The following is a 19,907-nucleotide window of genomic DNA, read 5'->3' on the forward strand; positions in this document are numbered from 1 at the left end:
AGATCATCCTAACTTTGAAGGAAAATTCATTTTTTTTAAAAAAAAACTTTGTCTAAACTGTGTCTAGTAGAGTTTGCTCCATTTCCAGAGTGAACTATCTTATGTTTAATGTATATTAAGACTGATAACATTAATAGAAAACAGTTATGTATAATAAACAGTTTACAGTTAAATAGCTTTCCCATGTGGATACAAGTTTCAGCATATAATAACATAAAGCTGTCTATTCTGAGGAGAGATGGAGAGACAATGTCTAGAACTTGTTTTTGCCAACTAACATATCATACTTCTGCCTGCCAGCACATTCATACCTCATGGACACTCCAAAGCTTCACAAAGGAACCTTTACCTTTCTAAGTAAAGACAAAGTTTTAAGTATTGCTGCCAGCTTTAACAGAAAATTAAGTGAGTCACTGAAATACTTTTCCATTGCCACCAGATATATTTCAATCAAGTGTCAGCACTTGTAATGTTGTCCATAAAAAAAATCCTACAATACTTTAAGATCCCTAAGGATTTCACTCTGATGATAAAAGTTGCTCGGTGATGGCAGCACAGTGCAATAGTAAGAGCTCTGCTATTGTGCAGGATATCTAAATATAGTGCTTGTAAGTTGTTGGGAGGTGGTGGGGGAGGCTCAGATGGTTGCAGAATAATCACCAAGTCTTAGAAAAAAATGTTGTCACTACCGTGGCAAAATTAATTTTTCCTTGATGCAGCAGAGTCGGAAATTATCCTTTTTATCCTTCTATGCTAGAGTCTGGATTTGACTGAGACTCTGAAAATGTGCTTATTGGATAAAACCATCAAATCCCAGCACACTGATGTTTGCTGGAAGTTCCTACCTTCTGACAACCACACCAGCATCACACCAACAACCCAAACTACGCACCACTCAAATGCATTTCCATCTATTTTCCTTTGGAAAGAGAGAGTAGTTTACCTGGCATTTTTGGTGATTTAACAACACTGAGACAAGAAATAAATAGCTAAAAAGTATATAGGAATCTCAAGGCTTGGAGCCTGGTGTTTCTGCTACACTGCTTTTTATTAAGACAGACCTAGAAACCATCAAAAGCGTTAAGGGAATGCATCTAAGCTGACCACATGGACATAAAACGAGCTTAATCATTCTAGTGCCAACACGCCTGTCAAGAAGATAGGGCTTATGCATCAGAGATGAACACTGGAAGATTTAGCTGCAGCAGTTTAAGATATTACTGCCCTCAGTCCATCATCGTCCGCTGCCAGAGGCCACTGGCTATCGTGCAGGTGGCTAAATTTGCTGCATTTCTATACTACTCTATCACTCCATCTATACCACTGTGGCTTACAGTATACATCTTTGACAGAGGTCACTGCTAAGAAACATCATCTAAAAATTCCATAATCTAGTCTTCCACACTCTGTGCCACCCCACATTACTAGCAATGAAGACGCCAAGGAAAATGCTGTGCAATTTGAACAATCATATCACAATCATCGCCACGTTTACTGTTGCCTGATCTCACTTTATGCCTTGATACATCTGATCTAAAATGACTCAAGCTTACTGACCAAAGATAAAAAACAACACTAACGTGCTTGCTGATGAACTGGAATGTAAGACAGACAAAGATTCACACCGCTGAAGAGTTAAAACAGTCTGCACTCTAAGGCCAACAGACTTAAAGCTAGCTGAAAGATTGCATTTTTAAAGCACACTCCACAACATGAACAGCTCCTATACCTGAGCTACAGGTACTGAAACCGCCGCCATCAGGAGAGCCATCTCTGCCACAGAACTGGAAGGACAAGCTGATACACCAGACGGTCATTGTGAGTGACCCATCAGAGGAGCATCAGCAGGTGGGAGAAATGGGCCAGCAGGAATCTTATGACTATCAGCAAAGGGAAATGCCAAGTCCTGCACCACGGGAAGACTAACTCCATGCACTCGTAACACATTTTTACTTCAGGGGTGACCAAGCACTGGAAGAGCTTGTCCAGTGAAGTTCTGGAGTCTCCATCCTTGGAATTATTATTCAAAACCTGGCTGAATGCGGTCCTGAGCGACCTGCTCTAGTTGGCCCTGATGTGAGCTGAAAGGTTAGTTTAGATGATCTCCAGAGGTCCCTTCCTGGATTCACCTCAATCGTTCTGTGATTATTTATCAGTTTTGCTATGAGAACACTGATATGTAATGACAGGCCAAGTGTGGATGACTTAGTGTAACAAGGAAAAAAAATATTTATAAGAGCTTAATACAAGCACCGAACGTAATATTTTCTTCCTTAACAACCATGAGTTCCAACATCTATACTGCTGCTGTTGTTTCTTATCTAAGGAGAAGTGTTTGTATTGTACCTATAAATTCTGTCTAGAAGAGACAACTGGTTAATGAGTATAAGGGAAAAAAAACCCTTAACTGTAGGGGCTCCTTTTGTAGGGGCTGTATCAAAGCTCCTCACAGAAATTAAGCCTTAAATCCCATGAAAAGGATACATGTTTTGAAAAAAGAAATGTATCTGTTATTTACTGATATCAGGTCCCTATTTGAGAAGTCCTTCTATAAGAAAATAACCATATACATTCCAGAAATACAATCAACATAATCAGATGCAGTGTTCAAAAACCATTCTATACTTTAAAACAGGCCTTCCAATCATATTCTCTACAGTAGCTAGAGTTTCATGAAACAAAATCTACAGGTTTTGAAAAGGAAGTGAGAAACGTACAAACTGATGTTATATTTTAATATTCCAAGTATTTTAAACCTCCTACTTTACTTATGCCTTTACAAGTCTGATTCGTTGTGCTTCTTTTAACTCAAAACCATGTTCATTTAACAAGTGAGAGATCTATTCTGGCCACTTGGTAATCTGTACCTTAAATTCAAATTATCTGAAAGAAGATATGATTGTGCAGCTTTTTCACTCCTTTCTGCTCTCACTGAAACAATTTCCCACAGAACTGTGTTGACAAGCATCTGAAATAGAAGCGAGCCTTGAAAAATAGGATGGCTAGGAGGAAGGGAACAAACACACTGAAAAGCAGGCATGAAGAGCCAGAAGACACTAGGCTTGAAAGAGGGTCTAAGGTCATCCAGAAAAGAAGACCACTGGTAACAGAGCAAAAAGGGACTGGGAATCTAGCATGGAGGAAAGGAAGTTATTTCGACAAGCCTGGCAAGAGAGTGCAAGGACTGGCTGCAAGTGCACCACACTTTCCTGATAACGTCCACACCACCTTTCCCTTTAATGACCCAGGGCAACCTAGCAAATTCTGTCATTCCAAACAGCACATAATTTCACTTGCAAACCACTCTGGTTTATGTCAGGCAGCTACTGAACAACTGGCTAGAGAGAAAGGCAGTGGCAGGTCTGTATTTACTGTATGGATTTTAGCATGAAATCTTAAACCTTATGAAATACTGAAATTCTATTTAAAAGGAAGTTACTGAATATGTCTAACAAAGTTTCTGAAGTTCTGAAAATGAAACACTGGTAATAACCAAGGTGGCAAGGTAGATGGGAACCATGCTAAGAAAGCCATTTATCTCCAACGCTGTGGATATTTTTATCAATGTACCCACAAGTACCAAGAGAAAAACATTGAAACACAATTAAAAGCTACAATAGCTTTTCGATTAAAAAAAAAAAAAAGCTCAGCTAATGCAGTTGCAACACACATTTTTACAACTTTCAAAACCTGTAAGAATGCAGGTGCAAACTCCACCAACCAGTTATGACCAAGGATATGGTTGACAAATCTAAACTAAAATATAAAAATAAACAGAGCTACCGATTTTTTTAAACAATATTTAGAAAGGTACTGCAGTCAACTCAGCTCTGACCCAAGCTACCTTAGAACAGCTTAGCCTTACTTAAAATATGACCAGCAATACCGAAGGGTGAGAAGAGAAGCCAACATTCAAAAGATATGGAGCTAAACCCACATCGTTCTGTTTTCACCAACATGACTGCTTCTTTGTTATATCAGAATGAATGAAGCACTTTCACGTGCACTCCCTGCAATGGAAGTTACATCGTACACGCTATCTCTATTTAAGATGTCTAGCACTTACCGACATGCTTTTAAAACTTCTGCTGAGCTGGGATATATGGACACCGACATTGATGGTATGATCTGAGGACTAGGTTTGTGGCTAATTGGAGGAGGATCTGCTTTCATGGGGCTCTGAGAGTCCTCCAACCCCTCTCCGTTAACTGTATGTCCACTGTGAGGGCTGTTAAGGCTGGTAACACTGTTCGTGGTAGTCTGTTCAGTAGATTTTGGAGAAGGTGTTGCTGTGGAAATGGCTGAAGATGGTGAGGAGGCAACAGAATTCTCAGTCTTTGTATGAACAGCTGGATGAATGTTATTGACTTTGTCACAGGTTCCAGTACCCACATTGTTATTGGCTTTTCCCATCAACAAGGCAGAGAGCTGAGGATTGTCTGAACTAAGTAAACCTGGTGACTTAGAATCTCCATGGCTAGGGCTAGAAACAGCATCTGCCGTCACCTGATGGACATGATTAGGAAGTCCCTCTACACTGGCAGTGCTGTTAGGTGTCTCTCCAGAATGCCTGCTTGTTTCAGGCACTGCTGATGTGTTTCCTGAAGGCTTGCTCTCTTTGGTTAAGGTAATGCCTTGTTGTCCACCTGAGGTAGCAGTGTGAGAGGAGAGGTGATTGAGAGCAGCCCCCTGTGTTACTGAATTGCTAGGCGTGGCAGGATGTCCATTCTGATTCTGAATACCAGTGCCAGCTGCCTGGAGATGCTGGGAAGGCCCAGTGGAAGAGAGAGGTCGTTCACCATTAGGACCTGCCAAATGTGAACTCTGACCTTTGTGAAGCCCCTACGAAGGAAGGAATGAAATTAGAATTTAATCTCAACTGAAATATTCACATACAGTAAACAACTGAATATTTAAAAAGCCTTCCATTGGCTTTACAAATGCCCGAACTGGACCAACGTGGAAAACCAGACACAAATAAAGCAACAGAAATACAGTAACATTAAAAAAAAACAAAACAACAAACCAAAACCCCAAACCAGAAAAAAACTCCCACAAAAAACCACCCAAAACAAACAAACCACCACAGCTTACATCCCCAAACTCCACGGAGTGAGAGCCACTATGTTAACATGGCAAACATCAACTGAACGGTAAACCTCAGTAATCACAAGAAACTCTCATCATGAGAACTATAAAATGTGCTTAAATTACAAGACTTGGGTTTCAGACAGCAAATTCTGCTGGACCTCTATGTCAAAGGCCCCTATGTAACTCATGAAATAACATGGATAAAAACTAACATGTGCATTTACAATATGTTCTTTTAAGTCTAGGTGTGTAATAGTCACATGAACAAAAAGCTTTTTCCCCATCCTGAAGAAACAACTATTAAAGAGATTACTTAAAATTCTTAAGACATTTACAAAACATCAAGGCACATTAGTTTTGGTATTAATACAAGTAGGCTTGTGCTACTCTTCCACAGAAGCCTTCACAAATTTTCACTTTTTTCTGTCATTTAAATCCAGCAATCTGCATTGTTCTGTGCTCAAAGCTCTTATGCAGATCCAAGTAGCTTTTCTTTCAGAAATCAGATTTGTTTTCTCACACGCTCTTCTTTTGTTATTGAGCAGACAGATGGCTCAAGTACCTGAGTTGAGTTCAGCGAAAAAGGAGAGAGTATAAAAGAAGTAAGGCAATCAAACCATTTTGATTCCACTGGTAACTATGTGCTTTCTAAAGGAGTAGAAGCTAGTGAATTCCATTCACTTCCACCTTTAAAAGTCTACTCATATACAGCAATGAAAGTATATAGTTCCTTCCTAGTGTCTTGAGATAATAATTTGAAATAACTGCTGCTATTCATCATTAAGGGGACACAAATGAATTAACAAGTCACAGAAAATCTAAATCTTGACGTTAATAGCATGAATCAATCATATTATGTAAAGAACTCAATTTCCTAATAAACAGTAGACATCCAAGACTACAAAGGTGATGCATACCTAGCTGAGTTCAGGGTAAAACACTACTGTGTTATATACTTCATTATACAGTCCCAAACCTACAATTAAGTTGTGAAGTAACAAGAAATTTATGCACTTTCTAAGAAGAAAGCAACATTGTATCAAGCTGTATAATTCATCTGGTAAAAGTGAATTAAGTCATCAGAGTATCTTCCTATAGAATACCTCCTTACATCCATAAGGTATGTCTCAGAAAAAAATCACTTCGGGTGAAATTAGAGAAGATAAGCTCCATCTTCAAACTCCAACACACACATACACAAAACAACACACTTCAATCCCCATGGATTTTTACTGTCATTGTAGTTTATTTTCTGCAAGTAACTCTGTGGGACGGATTGCTTGATATTAATTTTAAAAGATTATATGGGAACAAGATATGGATAATGATTACACGATGATGACAATGTAATGTCAAAAATAGCTATGACAGTCAGCTTCCCATGAAATATGCACACTGCTCCTACATGAAATACAAAGTTACGTTTCACATTAAAGAAGCAACAAAAAGATGTACAAGCCTTCCTTTCCAAAGAAATTTTTCTGCAAAGGCAGGCAACTGCACAGAATGCAGCAGCCCTCTTTAATTTATGATCACTTCCTTTATCCTAAAAGTAGTTATTCTAATAAACAGATTTTTAACAATAAAAAGTAATAGGCAAGTTTAACCTAGTGTGTGTTTTATTTGCAGCTAGGTCATCAACTTTAAGAAACTGAAAACGTGTGTTTACAAATTAAAGATTCCAGTGACTTGGTTATCTAGCCTCCTTAACGTATGCCATGAATAAACTGAAATTACATACCTGAGTGGAGTTAGATAGTTGGTTTTTCCACGGCTCCTCTGCGCTGCTGGTCAGGTTTGTGCGGTTATGAGGTAGAGAGAGTGCGTTTCGCTGCAGGTAAGGCACGTTTCCATTACTTCCACTTTCTGTTATGTGATTATTGCCTATCAAAATAGTGTCTGTACTACCCAGCGTTCTTGCTGTGCTGCAGGGAATGGGGCCTGCTGGAAAGGGTCCATTAGCCATAGGCTGCCCAGGGCAGGCGGGACGGATTCCACGCTGAGCGACATTAGGCACTCTGGTTAGAGCAACCTGCGGCTGCTGACCAGAGACAGAGTTTGTAGGCAGTGATGAATCAGCTGTTGGCCCATTAGGAATTCCAGTAGATCGTACCTGTGCAACTCCTGTTTGTCTCATCTAATGGAAGACGAACAAAGCACAAGAGCATTAGCTGCAGGAATTAATAAGTAAAGATCATACACTTGTGTACTTCATTGCACTGGCCAACTCCAATTTTATACTGATTTTAAGACCTTCACAGCTGCTTTTGAGAAATAAGATGACTGTTGTGCTCACAAATGCGCTGAGTGAATTTTAAGGTAAAGCTATCGGCACGCTTTTCTTCTAGGTTCTTCAGTTTGAATGTTAGCGTTTTACTGCTAACGTTGGACACTAAGAGAGAGAGAAGTGAACAATGAGAGGAAGAGAGATATGCTGTAACACAGCTTACTATAACTGTTTTTTAAGTCAGAGTGTTTTTAGATGCATCCACTCAAATTTACTCTGGAAGTGTAGCTTTAAAACTTTTACACTGTCTGGTAGCTAGCCCTATAATAAAACACAGCTAAACCCATTAACGTTGCAACCAGTAAACCACAATTATATTTCATACAACAAAAGATGACAATGTAATGTCGTGAAGGGCATGAGAACTCTGTACAACAGAAATTCTTCAGAATTCAGAAACACAACAGACGCCATAACTGTTCCATAGAAGAGAAAAGTAGTTTTGTTCTCACCTGCTGGTGTTGCTGCATCAAGACAAACTGACTCTCCAGCTGTTCCAGCATTAGTTTCTGTGCTGGATTTAGATTATTTCGGTTTGCACGCAGCTGTTCCAAGTGCTGAAAAACATCAGTACAGTTCAGAACCTCGAAAATTGCATGTGCTTTTTAATAACCTTCTTGCATACATTACTGAAAATTATCCATGAAGACAAGACTTGTAAAGCTGAAAATATGGTTGATGCTTTCTGTTGCAGACTAATATATATTTCCATACACCATTCTGTAACCAAACCTCATTACTAGTTACTAAAACTAAAGAGACTTCCTAATTTATTTGAGCATCTAAGTACTATAACCACATTAACATTAAGCATACTGGTACTGTAAAAGAAAACTATATTTAAGTATGACTGTACAGAATTCTTTTTACCATTATGCATGGTTTGTAATGTGCTATTCTTTTATGTTCTTTTTACGTGCTTACTGTTCAGCACAAAGTAAATACAACCTGTAGCCACACATGAAAAATTCTCCAGAAAATATAAAAAACAAACCCAGAAAACCATATAACTTAGAGAGCAGTGTCTTAAGATGATACTGAACTCATTTTCAACTGAAAAATATAAATATCTATTAGCAAAAATCTAATATTTGCATGAATTTTAAACTACTCGGCACACACCAGTAAGCCTGCTGCTGTTAAGTGGTGGGACGTAAATGTTGAAATTTGTGGAACACAAAAGCACTGCCTGAGAAGGAAGCAGGGCTGTATGGAGAGGAAGGCAAAAGTTGTGCTACGCAAATGGTGACATAAGCTTTTTTCTTGATTGTTCTTAAATGCTAAGCTACTTCACATCACTGTAAGTCCTTTAAAAAAAACTATAAACAAATAAGCTAACCCCGCCCCCCCCCCCCCCCCCCCCCCCCGCCCCTCGAACAAAAAAAACAACAAACAAACCAAACCAAGCCCCACCAAACCCAAACGTAAATCATTTCCTTTTGTTCCTTTCAGGTCTGCATGTATTAAGTTTTCTACAACCTTCTCATCTTCTTTGCTTTGATTATGTTGTACTAGTAATACATAAATACAATTGAAGACTGAGTATTATATAAAAGTGCAGTTAATTCTAGTTTGAAAAATTGCATCTGCAAACTATCAACTAAAAAATATACAACATCATCTTAAGAAGTGGTTAAGCTGGCTCATGCCAAACTCCCTGGATGAACAGGAACTTCCCTCTGTAGGGGACTTCAATGAATAACACTAATTTCTCTCTCTGACTGTGAAAGGGAAAGGGCCTCCAGGGGAACACACACCGGGTACATCGAAGGCAAACCCAGTGGTCCTCAGTTGTTATTTTGCTTTTTAAAATACATCTGAACAGGGTAACAAGACTCAGAAAGATGGACCCTAGCACATACGTCATCAGAGGTAAGTCTGTGCTCCCCCCTTCAGTGCCACGGGAGCAAAGCCTTTGTGGGCAGCACTGTTGCTGCTGTCACCAATTCTCTGAAACCAACACTGATGGCTCTTCCCCTGGCACACAGCAGCATAGGAGGCTACTACGCTAACATAGCCCTCTCCCCTTCTTGCTTTTGTTAGCAGAGCCATTTGGTGTGTGTTACGTGCCATATCCACTCAGCTTCCAAGCTGCCACTTTTAAAAGGTTGAATTAGAAGATGTAATATAGGTTTTATGCACTCTCCTCTTGCATCATATCTTTTTGGCTTTCCTAACCATATATGCTGGAACCTTTTCAAACTATTGCCAGCAAATCCAGTATACTGTATTTACATAGAGAAACCTTCTTAGGTGCTACTTAGAAAAGGAAGTCGCATCTGGAAAAACATGAAGCTAAATGGGGGAAAAGTATTAGGATATAAAATAAGCAGAGAGAAATTGTGAGACTGCATGAAGAGACAGAAGAGTGATTAGGAAGGACCAAAGGGGTGGGAGGTAGCAGGGAGAGGGAGGGAAAAACTATGCAGCATAATAAAGCCAATATTGTTCAGACAGAGAAACAGCTGAAGAACTGTGCTGGAATTGAGGGGAACACAGCTCAGTCAGGCAGAATGTCTTCTCTTCGTACTGCGTTCCCTTCAATTTTCCCTTGCATCCAAAGCAGTATCTGTAATACATGGGTAAGAGTTTCCAGCTAGACCTGATTTTCAAAACATAGAATTCCATAAGCTCACTGCAAGCCCTAATGAGCTGAAGAGACAACAAAACATCTTAACAAAAGACCTGAAACAAGACTTCAAAATCAAAATCTAGCATTTCACCCAAGACAAAAAATAGAAAAGCAGCACCAGATTTCATTTGAGTAATTGCATTTTGCAGAACATGCATGTATGTTTACACAATTTGATACAAGAATCTCCCTCAGAGGAAAAATATGATATTACAATACTTCTACACCTCCTTCAGTATCTGCCACATTACAGCAAGTAGTAAAACTCACTAGGCACTCAAGTGTGACAATTTGCATTTCTATCTTTAAAATATCGTAACAAAAAAGACTGACTGTATGCTTTTAATTTATGAATTATAGAATACATACAATGTCTGCATTCCTAGTTCCTGCTAGAGACCATCTATTTCACTACAGAACTAATTTCACCTAGAGAAACCACAAATATTAGCACAATTTGAATTACGCTGTGGGAATTATTTGGGAAGTATTTCATACTGAACTTCAGAGGTGTAACTGAAAAACATTCCAGATTTATTTTCCTTGAAGGAAGAAAGGAAGGAAGAAAGAAAGATAGATTCCAAAATTTCAGAAGATCTTCAGCACACTTACCTGTAATTTCTGTGGTGTCAAGCACCAAGAATGAATTTGTTGCTGTACAGGAGGATGTGACACTGTATGGCCACTGCTCCAAACATCTGAAGTATTCTGAGAGAAAATGTTACGTTAAAATGCATGACTATCAAAGGGTCAGCACAATTTCTTTTACTACCTAGATTTTACCTTACTTATGAAAGATCACCATTTCAAGAATAACAACAAACTAAAACATGCCAAGTCTCATTCTACCATTCCCATACAGCATTAGAGTAGTCAGAGGAAAAGGTTAAATGATATCTAATATAATGAGAAACAATCAAATTCAATTAAGCAATTAACTTAAATGTATGCTACTTTTAAAACAGAATAATTTATCTACGTAAAATTATTACATGATGATGAAACACTTGAATTCTAAATATAAGCAAAGGCAATAGACAGGATGACATGATCGTCTCCCTCTCTATGTATCATCAGACCATGACTGTACTTTTTCACTTACACAACTATGACTATAGTATAGTGCCATCGATCTGCATTGCCCTTATGCTCTTCCTGTCTGAACTGTAACCTGATTAAACACACCACTGAAAAATGTATTTTAAAATTCCTGAAAACATTCCCCACCTTGATGCCAAAGGATTAAAATTTACAGCACAAATTCTGTGCATGCTGCATCACTTCAATGCATATTTCTAGATAATTTTGGTAGGGGGCTCTTGAGTTCATCAGAATATATACCTTTGTTGGACTAGATGTTCTTTTCCTCTTGGCAGGACTGGTCAGGTCATCTACTTGGCTAGAAGGAATCATGTGTAGTGGCAAGGATTGCTGTGAAATTGGTGTTTGAGTGAGGCCTAGTACAGGTTCAGTATTTGGATGATGAGGTTTACAAGCCTAAGAATCACAGAAGGAAGACAAAAATATGGTTCTATATATTCTTAATTCTTTCCTTTTAATTATATAACAGCCCACATATATTAAAAGGGCAGAGTAGATATTCTGAAGCTGATCTCAATAACTGAAAAATCAGTTTCCATATGGTCATCAATGGAGGAATGTGTACCTTTCATGGGATTATTAAACCACTGCAGCATTTCTATTTAAGATGAAATCTTATTAAAATCATGAAAATCCACAAAGGTTCTAAATTGGTACCCCCATATTTCTCCCATATTATAGGGAGCTTCTTGATCTAATATCCCTTTGCAAATAAATCAAAGGCTTTTTAGTACTAAAAGCCAGTCCTATGCTCAACAAAATAAGCTTGACCACTACCGATTGTAAAGAACCCTTAAAGCTGGGCACCTGCAGAACATAACCCAACTTCTCACCTGCTGTGCTGTGTTCATGGCACCCTGCCTGGAGGTAAGCTCTGCGGGGATTGGTAGGCTCCATGCCTCCTCAATACTAGGAAGTAATTTAGTTTTATTCTGTAGACTACCTTGTGGAAGGTTACACAACTGAGCCTAGGAAAAATTATGTAAAAAGCAAATTTAACACAAGCCTACTTTAGTAAGAGCAAGTCCATGAAATCTTCCTAAATGCTGTAGCTAATTATGTCTTAAAGAGAGGAGAGAATTAAAATTTGGGGTTTTAGAAAGGTGCTAAGTATAAAGAGGGTAACCAGAATATAAACCTTTGTGAGAATCAGAACAAAGATGAGCTCTGGATTCAGAGGTCTCACAATTCCTTTTTTCTGAAATTGCAAACAAGAGTGAAAGATAGTGTGCACGTATGCTCTCTATATGTTATGAGAACTTAAAAGTGTAGACAATAACAAAGAAAAAAGCAAAGTGATGTAAAACAGTATGCTTTGATTACATGTGCAAAATAGGGTTTATAAGGAATTAAGTTCCATTTAAAAATGAAGAAATAAAATATTACAGGCTATGATATGCTTACAATACACATGAAAACAGGTTATACACACCACAAACAATTGCAAGTTAAACTTGTGTGTTAATTCTCCCCTCCCCTCTGCTGTGTATTTGGAAGAGTATTTCCCACTCCTTAAAACATTAGCTTTACCTGTAAATACTTTATCCGTGCTGCAAGTGCAGAGGTATTACTACAATTTTTGCTCCTAGTTGCATTTAAGTAGCATTTAATGGCATCCTGAGGCTGGTTGCAGGACTCATAGAGCGTGCCTAGGTCCATCCAGGCTGCAGCATGGCCATGGTCCAATTGTACAGCACAGATATAGGCCTGTAAAGCATCCATAGGCTGATTTTGCTGTTGATACAGCACACTGAATAGAAAGATTAGTGAAGTGGAGGATTAATAACAAAGTCAAAATACAAATGAGTCAAATACACACATCCCCCTCAAAACCCTCACTAAATTAAACTCTGCCACTATACGAAGCACAGGGCTAAGCATAAACAACAAATAGAACCTTGTCACGCAATGCTTATATACATAGCACATTCAGTATTTAATAAAAAAACTAAGAAAGCAAATATACATTATTTAAACATTGAATCAGACAAGTCTGACAACAGGAAGGTATGAATCAAAAAGGTTTACAGTCCCCTTAAGAGCACAGAAGAGCTAAAAAGCTGATATTCTTCATATATATATATATATATTAGCACTGAATCATGTAACTATTATCCTGCGTCATTCTTACCCTATAGAACACCACGTATCTGCACTTGCTTCTGATTTATCAATAGATTGCCTATAAGATATAAAGGCATCCTGAACTTTCCCAATACTTGAATAGCACCTGGGAGAAGGAAAAAAAAAAAAAAAAGAAAGAGCTTTGGTAATATTTAGAAAAGGGAATCATCAAGGACAGCTTACCAAGACTGATCTGATAAATGTTAAGTTATGCAAACACATACTCATCCAGATGAATCCAGAACATGTGCTGTTCCTGAACACCAGGCAGAAGCAGACTCAAATATCTTAACCAACACGTGTATTAGCAATTATTTATTTGAGAAGTATGCCAAAACTGCTTAAACCCTAGTGTACAACATTTCTAAGGGAAAGTGTCACACCAAAAAGACTAACATTTCTTTCACTGATGACTTATCAGTCAATAAGAGCACTATTTATCTACAGATAGCATTATAAACAATTAAGTCAGTTATTTCATCAAACAAACAGTTATGCAACTTCAGGGTCTCCAAGAATTACCTCAGAATATTTAAGAGAGTCTGACCAACTCAATCAGGATGGTTCCTGATTGTCTGGGAAGATCTGTACGTGCATTTTTCACATCTTAATAAGATTGCAAGTAATGAACTACAAACCAGTTAGTTTCATTGCATTTAGAGAGCATGAAATTTTGTAAAAAATCACGCTGTTCTGGATTTTTTCGCAGTTTCTTACTTGACAACTATGTTTCCAGTACAAATTCAAAGGTATTCTGGCATTATACACAGAAATATCAGAACTTTAAAAAGAACTACAATTACAACATCAGGAATAATAGCTAGCTTTTTAAAATGAAAAGTTTCAAATAAGTATAATACTAAAAATACGTACACATCTACTAGCTTCATCTACAATAACTCTGCTTCTTGTATTCTTTGTAACAAATTTCCCTATTGGAAAAAGAACTGACAACTTTCAAATCAAAGAACAGAAAATTTATTCTAGTAAAAAATTAAAACCTGAGCAGAACAGGACAGGCAAAGGTTCATCAAACATACTGCACTCTTTCACGTATTCTTGAGACACGCTAGGATAGAAATACAATGAAATCTAGCAGTACTTTGCCTGAAAACATTCATTAAATCTGAATATAATGTTTCAGAAGATGATTTTAACCACAATCTAACCCAAGTTCCAATAGACACCTTTCAATCTGTCTGCTTATCACATACATGAAGACTCTGATTACAACTTTTTCAGTGAGGGAGGAGGGTGGTGGTGCTATATTTTTGAAAGACAGCTTTAAACCAACTTTCTATCCAGTCTGGGCAACCACTAGCATAATGAACAACTCAAGGGAATACACAAGGAGGTAAAAAGAGGAAGAGCAAAAGCACAACCCTGTAACCCTAATCCTTTCCTCCTCTCCTGACAGCGTATGGACTGGAGGAATAGGGCATAGAAACATTTTCGCTGTAGTCTTCCCTGTAGACTGTAAGAGATGCTTCCGCTAGATTTTCCCCCATCCCGTTTCCTGCATTTCTTCCCCTTGTTTGCATGGTTCTAGGTTTCACTCCAACCACATGAAGGCCACAGCACAGCAGGAGCAGGAGCATGGCAGCTGCACACACATACTTTATGAATCCTTGGCTCCATCCTGCTGCTGTCTAAGAACTCAACAAGCCCAAGGGACATGTAATAGGAGTACCAAGGAAAAAAAACAGCATTTCAGCCCAGTGAATGACAGGATGAGTCAAGACAATCCCTGGCTCATTTTCCCTTTTCCCTTCGCGCCTGCCCTCACCCTCTGCTCTTCACAGCCTGGGCTGGTACTCCTCGCTTAGCTTATAGAGCTGCTGGAAGAGCCCTGTCTTACAGGAACAGCTGGAGGAACAAAATTAGGATGACAAAACCAAAAGTCTGTTCCAGTCATACATGACCAGGACCTCCAAGAAAGTCAGATGAAGATACGGAGGTTAGGATATTGGTCTTATTTTTGCATAATTCCTTTCTAATGTATTTCTCCATAGAACTAACCTGTTCACATAGGGACTTGAATTGCCCTCAAAGCTTTCTCCAAAACCTAAGTATTTCAAGAGTTACTGCTGGTTTGTGTGAAGTACTTCATTTTCTTAAAAAGGAGACCAATAAAAGTCTTCAAATTTATATGATTTACATCTTGGAATAAGTTATTTTTCAAGTAAAAAGCACTGTCTCATAGGACAGAATTAATACCACACTTTAATAAGTATTAGAATGGATCAATGTGAGCTACCTTGGCCTAGTATGTAGTTGCAATATATGCTGTTTATAAATGGATGTATACCTCAGAAAATATTTGTGTTAGTGCAGAAATTGACTGAGGTTAGACAGGAGATTCTGAGAAAATAAAGAAATAATGAATTGTGGAAAAGGTACGATGAAAAGTAACAATATTTACAGAGCAGTTACTAAAAAAAAAACAGAGGTAAAAAAGAAGAGAGAAGATGTGGCGGGAGGAGGAACAGGTAAAAAAAAAAAAAGGAGGGCAGACTCAGATTACTGTAAATGTTTAGACTGAAAAATAGCTACAAAAAAGCAGGACCACTTGGGTAACATACTTCATTTCAACTTCTCATCTATATTCATCCCAAATACGTTAGCACCTTGTCTTTTTATACACTTTCCAGAAAACTAGACTTCAGTAGATACATATATCCTTTCCCTTCATTTTTCCTCTGGAAGTATTAAGAAGGAAACACAATATAAGATACTCACAATAATGAGTATCCTCAAAAAATTTAAAAATATAGTTACAGTGTCTACAAAGTAATTTCTCACCTTCCAAGGAAATACCAGGATTGACCAGAATTTGGATCTGCTTCTAGAGATTTCTGGAGATACTGTATAGCATAGCTTTCCTTGGTTGCCTTGTCTCCGAGCTGATCCACGGTGTGATGCATCCAGCCTACAAAAAGAATCCATAAATGGCAGAAGTGAAATTCCCTAAGACCATTTAACTTTTTGGCACAGCAGGATATTCATAGTATTAGTTCCTCTTTAAAAACAGGAATATAAACAAATAATTCCACTTGCCTATAGTATTATGAATCAAACTTTTGTAACTTGAAATTCTATATTAAAATCATAGCACAAAAGGACCCTTAGACAAAATTACTTTCAAGTACTTTAAGTGTTTTTTTGGTTTAAATTATTTTGTATGTGGTTATAGCAGCATGATTATCAACTGTTCAATATTCTGCTATAAAAAGCTAATCTTCCCTCCTCTGAATATAGATACCTTCCCTGTCACAGTGAAAAATGCCACCATTCTCCCTGTCACGCACATCAATTATCTGTATATTATGTTTGGTTTACTCCTCTTCTTCTAAATCCTTGTATTTTATCCTATGTCCACATCAGGACAATTCCTCAACAGAACATTGGTGACATTCTTTGTATCTCTGCTTACAAGTGTCTTATATTATCATTTCATCTTCATTGTTACAATATCTTCTCTATTCACCTTGACAAATGCAATCACCTCTCATCTGTAACAAATTCTGCTGAAAAGATCATTTTATTTCCTCATCTAACCACACATCATATTCTTTCAAATGCCTTCTGTTCTTTCATTATGTTAGACAAATTACTCATCCCCTCTCTAAAGGCCTCCCACAACCCATGCTCCCATATAATCTTTCACACACTATTAAAACGTATCTCTGCTATAGCACTGATGCAAGGTTTGGTTACCGTTTCCTATAAAGCACCTTCAGCCTCTTCTCAAGCTGCTCCTCATCTGCCTCTATGCTTAGATGGAATTCCTTTAAGCAGCCACAAAATAACCTCACTGCCATTTGAATGAGTACAAAGAAATCCTTTGTGACAGGCAGTTGGCTGGCTGAAATCCCTACCTACAACACTGGTCAGCAAGGTCTTCCTACTTGCTTAATCTCCATGTATTTGTCTTAAAAATCCAGTCTGCCTTAACAACCCACTGCTTTTCAGTCAACATTTGTAAACCAAAACTGACAATGGATTGTCCTTATGGTTTTGTAGTGTCCCACCCATAAATGCCCCACTGTGGAACATCAATTCAATAAAATATCCAAGGTCTGTATGAAGTTTTAGTTACCTACAGAGTTGTACAAACATCTGCACTAAATATCCATTTAAAACCTCCACCAGCTAAACTTCATCACCCTAAGCTTACCCTTTTTGATATCATTTAACTACACGAACAGGTAATTCTACTCAAAAGATCCAGATCAAATTCAGACCTCATCTGAAGTGCCAAAGAAGGTTAAGGCCAAGAATTGAACTGATGAGTACTTGCAGCCTCACTTCACCCTCTGCAATTAAACTGTACCTTAACTATTTCTTTCTACCTGGTCTATACAGTTCATATTTTATTTCATTGACGTCAGAAACAAGCTATGATTCTGATGAAAATCCAGGGTCACTGAAGTTCTTAAGAAAATACAGGTGTAATAAAAAAAGTCTTCTGTCAGAGCAGTTACCAGAATGCACCTGCATAACTGTACATGAAGAAGGACAGATGTATCGGGTGCAGTGCCAGACAAATCCTGAGACGAAGGTAATAGTTCAGGGATTATAAAAACAAGGGTGAAAAAGAAGACATTAGGCAATTTCCTGAATATTTGTAAGTGTTGTGTGGCAATGCCTATTTTCTGTTTCAACAGAAGCTTTCTGGACTGAAAGATAACATGTTGTATCTTCAGGAGATCTTTACTGAGGTTCACTGATAAGAGGAAAGAATCTATTTCTAGGAGTCAGAAATGAGAACTAGCAATCCCTATCTAGTTTCACTGCAGAAACAAGGGTTGCTTCCCGATTTTATCTTCCTGTGATCTTATCTTCCTGGGCAGGGAGGTAAGAAAGGCAGAAGGCAAGTTAGATGGCAAGGGAGAACAAACAAATTTTCTACTGGAATACCACCGGTAAAGAAAACTGGATCCATCTTCTCATGCATAAAGTGAAGAACATACAGAAAGTGATGGAAAAACCCTGGTAAATTGTGCAGTTTCCCATCTGCAAGAACTAACTCAAATTCTCAGCTAGCATATTGACTAGCCTTTAGCCCTTACTGTTATGTCTACCCTAACTAGTGAGCATGCACCAGCTCAAATGTGCGTATTTATCTGAGAACCATCAGGTTGTCATCCACAGCGACCTGCTTGGGAAACCAGCAACAAGAGCGAAGATTTTAATAATACTCTCATAAGGCATATGAACTTGCCTAATTTCAACTCTGGTTCGCTAAATATTAACTAGATAAGGGAAAGAAACTAAGGGTATTTTCATGCCAAAACAATTTTTCAGTTTTGGAGGGAGGGCGAAGGAGTTCAACATAGAAATATAAATACATTTTTACTGGTTTACAGATATATTTTGATTGGGTTTTGCCAATAGCATTCTGGCAGATAGCTGGTATTTTCCACTATTTTTTTCTAAGCAGTGCACCACCCAGACTATGCTTCCTGAGGAGGTGTTTTCACTACAAGCTGCTAGAGACTAAATCTGTGATAAACACCATACTCTGATAAATACTGCTGCTGACAGCAGAGAGCAAAATAAATTGTATTATTCCTAGAATGTTCCAGTTAAGACCACTCTGTCCTTTTCTCCACATGGAAGCTACTCGTAATACAAAACTAGGTGACCTACGCTGACTGAGTTAAGGGAGTTAATCCTGTTTTTAGACAGCAGACAATTCTCAGAGTCACTGCTAGCACACAGATCTGTGGTTGAATTTTAAGAATACAACCATGCACTTTTGCTTCTACTGTGGCAACACACATCCAACGGAGCTGAAAAAGTGTCAGTCGGCTATTTTGGGCAGCCTCTCTTCCACTGATTATATACGTATAGCCTTCTGGATGAAACTGCTGACAATTTATACTAGGCAGGTTAATATCAAGTTTAAAAAAATAATTTGAAGGGGTTATTGAAATACAAGAAACACTGCCATGTGACAGCAAAAAGATCAGCACCTGGAGTCCTTTAGTGAACTCCTCCGCATTTTCATTTGTAGCTCCACGCAGAAGAATAAAAACCTAAACACATTAGCCCAGTCCAAACTGATACACAAGTTGCATTACAAAAAAGAAATCCCTGTGGCAATAACCTAGTGCCAGTTACCAATTTGAATTAAATGACCATTATGTGAAGGGAGGGGAAAAAAATGGGCATAAGCAGGCTAAAGTAATATTCAGCATAATAAATTAGATGAAGAACATGGATAAAGGGAATGAAGAAGTTTTGCACTGGATTGAACAATTTTAATGAAATATTCTGGAAATACTTTTATAAGGCATACAGGACAAAAGTCATTTATTCTACCCACTCATTAGAAATTTTGGTCTATAAATTATTTACGAGCTTTCTATAAATACGAAATATGACAATTTTAAAACAACAATACTTTCTCTCTTTTTATGTGGTTTCTTTTAAGCAATCTGATGATAAGCTTTTAAATTACAGAAATCGGTTTTCATTACATACTAGAAGAGAAAAATAAGGCAAATTTTATATTTTCCATGTTCTTCTATTCTGCAACAGAGGAGAACATTTTGGTTTACTGCATTTAGCCTGGCTATTCAAGGGATGTTCTCAGAGGCAGAACAGAGAACACAGAATTCTAACTGCTGCACTCCTCCTCTTAAAGACCATCCCCTCACTCCCCAA

General features: G+C 38.0%; 1 protein-coding gene across 11 annotated transcripts in view; it reads right to left on the reverse strand.

Annotated features, from left to right (window-relative positions):
• Positions 1-19,907, reverse strand: part of KDM6A (lysine demethylase 6A) — a 154,022-nt gene that overhangs the window by 32,889 nt on the left and 101,226 nt on the right. For 5 of the 11 annotated variants that reach the window (XR_011338828.1, XR_011338829.1, XM_069872943.1 and 2 more), the window contains exons 10-18: positions 16,038-16,164; positions 13,243-13,341; positions 12,642-12,861; positions 11,945-12,079; positions 11,352-11,507; positions 10,623-10,718; positions 7,831-7,935; positions 6,833-7,228; positions 4,067-4,842 (exon numbers count right to left, since the gene is read on the reverse strand). Coding sequence is in view for 9 of the 11 variants with exons in the window: in XM_069872943.1 (XP_069729044.1) it covers positions 4,067-4,842; positions 6,833-7,228; positions 7,831-7,935; positions 10,623-10,718; positions 11,352-11,507; positions 11,945-12,079; positions 12,642-12,861; positions 13,243-13,341; positions 16,038-16,164 (2,110 nt within the window). In the remaining 2 variants the exon portion in view is untranslated. The remainder of the gene's footprint in view (positions 1-4,066; positions 4,843-6,832; positions 7,229-7,830; positions 7,936-10,622; positions 10,719-11,351; positions 11,508-11,944; positions 12,080-12,641; positions 12,862-13,242; positions 13,342-16,037; positions 16,165-19,907) is intronic. The other 6 variants (XM_069872962.1, XM_069872980.1, XM_069872954.1 and 3 more) reach the window with 3 other exon arrangements.

Source organism: Phaenicophaeus curvirostris, chromosome 1 (assembly GCF_032191515.1).
Source record: "Phaenicophaeus curvirostris isolate KB17595 chromosome 1, BPBGC_Pcur_1.0, whole genome shotgun sequence".
NCBI lineage: Eukaryota > Metazoa > Chordata > Aves > Cuculiformes > Cuculidae > Phaenicophaeus > Phaenicophaeus curvirostris.